This window comes from Lactuca serriola, chromosome 3 (genome assembly GCF_051521515.1).
Source record: "Lactuca serriola cultivar US96UC23 chromosome 3, Lser_US96UC23_V15, whole genome shotgun sequence".
In the NCBI taxonomy this organism is placed as follows: Eukaryota; Viridiplantae; Streptophyta; class Magnoliopsida; order Asterales; family Asteraceae; genus Lactuca; species Lactuca serriola.
In genome coordinates, this window is record NC_136410.1 from 119,408,257 (window position 1) to 119,416,294 (window position 8,038).

At 35.1% G+C, this 8,038-nt stretch overlaps 1 protein-coding gene across 1 annotated transcript; it reads right to left on the bottom strand.

Moving 5' to 3' along the window:
* Nucleotides 1-4,376: 4,376 nt before the first annotated feature.
* Nucleotides 4,377-5,326, bottom strand: LOC145095661 (uncharacterized). Its single transcript, XM_079033502.1, has 3 exons — nt 4,832-5,326; nt 4,511-4,744; nt 4,377-4,433 (listed from the first exon to the last, which is right to left on the bottom strand). Exons 1-3 carry the CDS (start codon nt 5,324-5,326, stop codon nt 4,377-4,379), a joined length of 786 nt encoding a protein of 261 aa, XP_078889628.1.
* Between the last annotated feature and the right edge of the window lie 2,712 nt (nt 5,327-8,038).

Sequence of the window (8,038 nt, forward strand, 5' to 3'; positions counted from 1 at the left end):
AGTCGCTATCCGCATTTGTTTGCTGATGTGTGATTCCAGGGACGGAATCATCCTAAGGTGGGGAGAATTGTAACGCCCATGTTTCTGGGCTTGCCATTTTTAGCAATGTAATAGTCTAGGTTAACATTTGTAACCCAATTTGAAATAATAAGAATGTATTATTTGTGAATTATGTGAATTATGTGAATTATGTGTTTATTTTCTTAATTATTATAATTTAATGAATTAAGAATAAAATAAGTGTCAAAATTAAAGTGTGAGATATGCGCGATATCTTTGCATGAAGATGTAGTGGTTGAAACAAGGATTCCGGAGATATAATGAATGCCGAAATCCGAGTTATAACGAAGAAGTTATGACCTGTCGAAGTTTCGCGACACAACCGGTGTGGCACAGCGTGACGTAAATAGTGAATTTACGAAGGAGTGATATTTAGCCTTAGTGATCAACACGAAAGACGTAGATAATGTTGAACCGAGAGCATGCATAAAAATAACGCCTAAATCTGACTTCGTATGAGGAAGTTATGATTTTTCGAAGTTTCAGCTTAGCAGTAGACAGCCCAAAAGTTCGAATTGAAATCGAGCGAGTTTTATCCGAAACTTTCTAAACGAGAATCGAAGATGTCGTCAAAGGTAGTGCAACGACAGAAAGAGGGACGAAAACGGACGTCAGACAAAGAAGTTATGAATTTCTAACGAACTTTTTCTGTCCCGGCCTACTAAAAATAAATAATAAAAAATAAAGTCAAAACTAGCCGATGGAGTCTAAATGAAAGTTGTAGAGTATGGTCTGACCTACGCATGGATATAAAGAACGTCGAAAACGGAGCCCGTATGCGAAAGTTACGCAATTTAGAAGTTTGACGAGTCAAATTACGCCGAGCGTAATTTGAGTACGCCGAGCGTACTCAGAGGAGTGCAAGTTGTCTGACCAATACTCGAGTGCCACCAAATTACGCATGTAGTGACGTCGAAGTATGCCCAGCGTAACCAAATTACGCCCAACGTACTTGGGAATTACGCCCAGCGTACTTGGAAATTACGCCCAACAGCCTATAAATAGAACTCGAGATCAGCCATTTTCCTTGCGATTTTTCTTCCTCTCTCTCTCTCTCTCTAATTTCTGCATCGTTTTACGTGCCAATCATATCCCGAAGCCCCGGTATCATTCCCGATCCCCGAAGCAAGTTCCGAAGCCCCGAGGATCCCGAGAAGTGAGATTTCCGAGCCGAAGCCCTGCCCGCGAGGAGCCCGGTTTTTGTGAAGATCTTCCAGATCTACCGAAGAATACTACATTTGCAAGTTGTAGTCTTGTCCGATCATCTTCTGATCAAGTGAGGGTATAGTCCCTTTCAATACACGATATTATACAAGTAATCGTTGAATGTATTTAAGAATTGTGTGAGGGTATTATTATTACCTTCTAACACATAGACTTATATGACTCTCCTTGAAATTTCTTGTTATGTGTTACTTGCTATTTCGATGGAGTATTGATAGAGCATGCTATACAGTTCTTTTTTTTTTTTTTTTTTTTTTTTTTTTTTTTTTTTTTTAAATTATGTATAAAACATGTATATTTTTATCTACTAATATGTTAGGTAGAACATGGGTAGACAGTTGGTGCGCAATGAAATAAATTGATGAGAGGCCTCGTTGTTGGTGTTATTCTAGTCATTCAGCAGAGTATGGATGACGATCACAGACTATTCTAGACAGCCCTGTGGAATGCTAGCAGGCTCATAATCTGTAGGTGTTGTGAACGATCTGGTCACCGGTGTACTCTATCCCCCACATGGTTGCCTTTAGGCCACTTATTGTTGAGGAAGCCCCTCTGCAGTAATGTCCGTCCCGATGAAAATCCTAAATTAAGTTCCTTATAATAGATATTGTTTTTAGGGACGTAAAGTGAGGATTACAGGAATGGGTAATCGAGTTATTGTTGATTGTTGAAATTAAATATAATTATTTATTGTGGGTTGAAAACCCTATATGCTCACCAGGCCCCCAAGCCTGACCCACTCAGTTTATTTGTATTATAGGAAGTGGCGCAAGGGCATAAGATGGATGAATCATCAAGTTGTTTTGTTTACAAGTCTGTATATGTATATATTTGTTGAATGACTTGTAATGTTATCGTTTATGCTTTACGGTCTGTATCGGAACATGACATCCCGATTTTTGATTATGAAATGAAATTATATTTCTTTATGAAATGTTTTGATAAAAATCTATTTTATCATGTTTTGTTTTTGGGAACAAATTCCGCATCTCTTTTAAAATCAAAAGGATTTACTCTGAAAATGTTTAAAAAGCATAAATGAAACCGGTTTTTTCTGGCCGAGATTTTGGGGATGTCACAATTTATGCTAAAGCTTTGTTCTTTTTCATTTTTTTTATAGAGAACAGGGAGAAAGTTTGGATTTTGGGAATGGGTTGTTGAAGATCCGTACACAGAGGAGCTTTTGGGTCTTAATCATGAGTTGAATGAAATGAAGAAGAAGATGAAATGGCATAAAGTAGCTTTGATTGTCTTGTTTGTATTGTACTTTGTTAAATTATGTTGAATGGAATTATGATGCAGTAGACATTTTTTGAATATAAAGGGTACCCATAATTTTGTTATTTTGATTGTAAGGGTACCTATAATGTAATGAAATCATATGCATGAATGCAAATGAAGCTTTTGGTAATGAAATTTTTAATTGTAATGTTAATATGGTGTATTGAAATCTAAATGCTATTGTAGTGAACAACCAATCTCAGTGTAATGCAAAAGCAATAATTATAATGAACAACCAAGAATCAGTTAAAAGTTTTATAGGAGAAAATATATTAAAGGAAGAAGCAGTAATTGAAGGCAAAATACATCTGTAAAGTGCATGATTCAACAACCAAGAATCAGTTTAAATATTTAAAGCAGAAAATATATTAAAGGGTAATATTGTCATAGCTACAAACACCCTTAAAATGGTGTCCCATTCAACATCAAAATAGCATCAAAAGCTGGATAGTTTTGTCCCTTAGTCTAGTACAACATTACATTTAATATCAAAAGATTCGACCATCACATGCTTACCTAACACTTACACCCCACATGCATACATAACAAAAAAAAGAGTTCAACATCAAACCTACAATCAACCCAAATCTACAGGTTTCTTTGAACTACAACCACTAGCATCCTTGGGCACCACTTTTTTCCTCAGGCACTGTTTGATGATTCTTTCTGAAGCTTTCCTCTTTCTCAATTGAACTTCACTTTGAACTGGTCTTGCAGAAGTGGATCTTGGAGTTGCAGGAGTGGATCTTCGTCTTGGAGTTGCAGAAGTGGATCTTGGTCTTGGAGTTGCAGGAGTGGATCTTGGAGCTGCAGAAGTGGATCCTGGTGTTGGACTTGGAGCTGGAGTGGAAGATCCAGGAACCGGATCACCTGTTGTTGGAATTCTTTTTATTGGGCACCCATTTTTGTATGCCCACTAACATAGCATATTGAACACCTTTGCACTTGCTTTACTCTTGATACTGTATGTGTGCTTGATATCTCCCTTTCTGCTGCATTTTTCCTCCTCTTACTAGATGGCCTACCAGGTAGTCTTCTACTCTTTGGGGGTAAAGGCTTGGTGTACTCACTTTGTGTCCATAAAGAGCTATCATTCAAAGGATGAATAATGTATGCATAGCAGGTGAGATAAGTTGCCTTGCTGTAACAATTAACTACATAATCCCCTGAGTTTAAGTTCATGGATGAAATTACAGCCACTCCATGTACACAGGGTATTCCAGTCAACTACCATCTCCTGCATCCACAAGTCCTTCTGATCAGGTCAACTGCATACCTGTCATTACATAATACCACCTCAAATTGTTGATACCCACAAGGGTACACAGCCCAGAATCTGTACATAAACATAAAACAGGTTAGAACACATAAACACATGTATAAATATTAACAAGTGAATACAAACCTTCTTACCTTTGTTTCTCCTTCAAATCTCCTATTTTCTTCCTAATGCTTGGGCATATAATTAAATCCCAAGCCTCTCCTTTACTCCTCTGATGGTATTACCTCTGCATCACATAAACCCTTATATCCTCCAACATTGCTATTATTGGTTTATGTCTAGCCTGAACTATTTCAGCATTAAAACTCTCTGAAATTCTATTTTCCACAGCATCAGAAAATACTCCTTCTACTTGAAAAGCCCTGCAATAACATTTAGGGTCCCTCTCCATGAGATAATCAAATGCCCTCCCTGTCTAATTCCTTGATCTCTTGCATAGCAGCTTCATGTCTCTGTTTTGTGGTAGCCTTCACAGCTCTCTAAAATGGCTTGATAAAATGCTCACCTTTGAACCTTGTGTTGAAGTTGGCTAGTATGTGCCTAGCACATAATCTGTGCTCAGCATGAGGAACCCTTTCTTTGTTAGCTTCAATTAAACCATGTACAATTTACAATATTAATTAATAATTAAACTATAAAGTTAAGAGTAAACATGAGTAGTACCTTGTGTCCATCTGATATAAGAGTAAGCCCATTTCCACTGCCTCTGTCAATATCATCCATGAGTAGATCAAGAAACCATTTCCAAGTGTCTTTGTTCTCAACAGTCACAACATCCCAAGCTAGTGGGAACATGCTGTTATTGGCATCCCTACCCACGGCAGCTAAGAGTTCACCCTTGCAAATTCCTTTAAGAAAGCATCCATCAATCCCAATGATTTGTCTACACCCTTCTACCTAACCATCTCTTACACCTTTAAAGCATACATATAACCGTTCGAAAATTAGACTTCGATCAAGGGTATGGTCAACATCCATACTCACAGTTGATCCTGGATTAGCTCTTTTGATTTCTATGCCATAGTCCCACAACCTACTATAATGCTCTTTTAGAGTGCCTTCTATCTCAGACAATGCAAACTTTTTTGCATTTCTACATTGTCCAATGCTAACTATGATGTTGTATGTGCTTGATATTTGAGCTTTCATCTTCCTCAAACTAAGCCTGGGGTTTTCCAGAAGTACATTGAAATATTGTTTCCCTATCCACTTGTAATTCACTAAGCCTATTTTATAAACTCTACCACAATTATGACTTGATTTAAGTGACTTGATCTGAAAAGTCCTTTCCTCTTGCATCCAAGAAGCCCATAACCTAAAAGGACATGTAGGTTCTTTACCTTTGCAACACTTCACTAGAAGTCTGTTTTTATCATTCTTTTCATACCACAAATCATAACCATGCTTAACAGCATAGTTGGTAAGACACTGTTTAAGTTCAGTAGGATTGGTGAATTTCATACCTAACGTAGGAGCCATTTCATCCTATTGTTGCTCAGAATTGTGCACAGGGTATATAGGTGGTAGTTGCTCAACATTAGAATCTTCTTCCTCTTCAACATTTGGGCAAATTTTGTTCAAAAACCTGTCTTTATTCTGAATAATTGTTGTTGCCCTTTTCATTGAAAAATCCTCATCATCAACCTCGTGTTCCCAGCAGTCTTTATCTATTAACATTGAATCAACATCTTCATCTACTTTGGAGTTGGTATCATCTTCAATTTCAGGCTCTTCCATTTCAATCCAGTCGAACAGGGGTTCATGCATATGGTCCACATACACAATTACTTTCTTTTTCTCATGAAGACACTCATGAAATTCGTGGTAATCACATTCGTTATGCAATGCGGCCAATCCTTGACACAATGTTTGCCCATATGGACAATAGTATACATCTTTGCACATTCTTCTATTAATCACGTTGAGGTGAGCAATGAATTCAGCATACCCCATCACCCTGAAATCCGCGTACATTATCTCCTTTTTATCTGGATCAAAATAGATTAGTGGTTTGTTGATGAACATCCCGTTGTACCAGACTTCAACGACCAGTGTATCAGCTTCAACCATTTGATTGTGGATTGATCGAAGTAAGAACAGTGGGTGGGGACGATTGAGTGAGAGTGAAGAGAAAGTGATTGGGATTCGTCTTGCCCTAATTTAAGGAGACCTAATATACATTAAATGCCACCTAATTATCCACGTAATGGCCTAATAACCACGTAACACCCGTATTCACTTTGTAACCGGTTAAACAAGAAGCAAACGGTAAAAAAGATTAAATGTAAACGGTAATTACGACCATAATGGTCTAATACGCACAAAAAAAAACCTAAGTGACCTAATGCGGACAAACAATAAACCTAATTATCCTCCCAAGTCATTATCCCTATCTAAAAACAGTATAAACAATATCAATATTACTGTTCATCATATTCTATGAATGTCCATAATTATATAATTCCAAAAAACTTAATAAAACTCCCAATACCCATTATACCCTCTTTATATATATGGTGGAACTAGATTAGGTGGTATTGCTAATTTTCAAACAAAATAAATTAAAATTGACAATTATTGTATGTAATTAATCTCCTTAACAATCATGGAAAAGTTGAAATCAAAGAAATCACACACTATTGCCATTAAAACATAATTTATCAAAATAAATAAGAAGCCAAAATTTTGAAAAACTGAAAATTGAGGGTCTAAATGGCAAAAATTAACGATGAAAAATGGGCTTCAAAATTTTTGACGATCAATAACTAATTCGAAGTCCTTAATACGATTCTCATCGATGACACATAAAAACATCGTCTATATCTCTTGTTGAAAAATAAACTCAAAACTCAACATGAAATATTGTTTTACGTGATCATTTGTAAAAGTAACTATTTGATCTCATTTGGTTATTATACACACAAGGAAAATGAGTAACATGTGCTTTTGTGTTAAAAATGAGAAATATGCATTAACATGATATCGTTTGCATTGTACTTTTAAAAGTTACATAATGATGCATGGGATAAATTTTTGTCAAAAAGTCCATTTTGAAAGTATATGTGTGTAAATAAATGTGTGTTGAGTAGTGTGCATTTCGTGTCTTGTCAAGGAGAGTTTTTAGGTGTCGGTACCTTGCTTTCGGTTTTTGTAATTGAAAATTTTCTTATAAAATATTAATGATAATCTTTTTTTTTGTCCCCAAACTAGAAATTATTACTCAAATCATAAATTTTGTCTTTTCCTTATGGATCCATTAGGTTAGTAGTTTTGATAACAAATTTAAATGAAATTATTTATAGTATTTTATTGTATTAGGAATACTTTTCTTGTTCTAGAGTGGTTTTGAAATATTCAAAACCCATGTTGTGAGGGTGGACATATCATCTTAATATTCACAATTTATATATATAATCCAAAAAAATATTATATATTCATGTTGTAACTATAAAAGTAAATTCCGTAATATGGTCCCAAAAATATCGGGTTAAATAGTAGTATATCAATAAGTTAGATTGGTTTCATAGCCCTTTTAATGTCATAAATAATTGTACTATGTTTTTGCCTAACTCCTTGCTAAGCTTTAATTCAATTCTGCAGTTCCAAAAAAAATGATGACCTTAACATGTTTGAAAAACATTCAAATCATTCTAAACTTGTTTAAATATCAAAATCCACAAACTTATGCATTTTATGTTCTTGATTTTTATAATCCTTAAAAACAACAGCCACCACAAATGCATATTTACATCATATAAATGCACTAATGGAGAAAAAAGGGGGAAGAAAATGCTCAAAAAGGGGTGATCCACCACTTTCGTTGATTTTAATACACTATCCATCAAAACCCTTAACTATGGCAAATAAACCACTTTATACCGAATTCACTAAACTTCCTACTAACAAATTAATAATCCTTACAAGATCGGTAATTAAATTCCTTAAAATCTTTTTTATTTCGTAAAATAGTTACTACAGTCTTCTTACATTGCATTAATATATCGAAAAGTTATGGATATTACACATTACATTATATTTTTCATCAAAAGATAAACTTTTCTGTAAAATTTAAAGAAAAACATTAAAGCCCTAGAATAAGATAAAAATATGATAAAAAAAACAAGTAAACAATCATAAGATGAAAGATGATGAAAAAGCGAGCACGTTTGATATATGATACAATATATATCC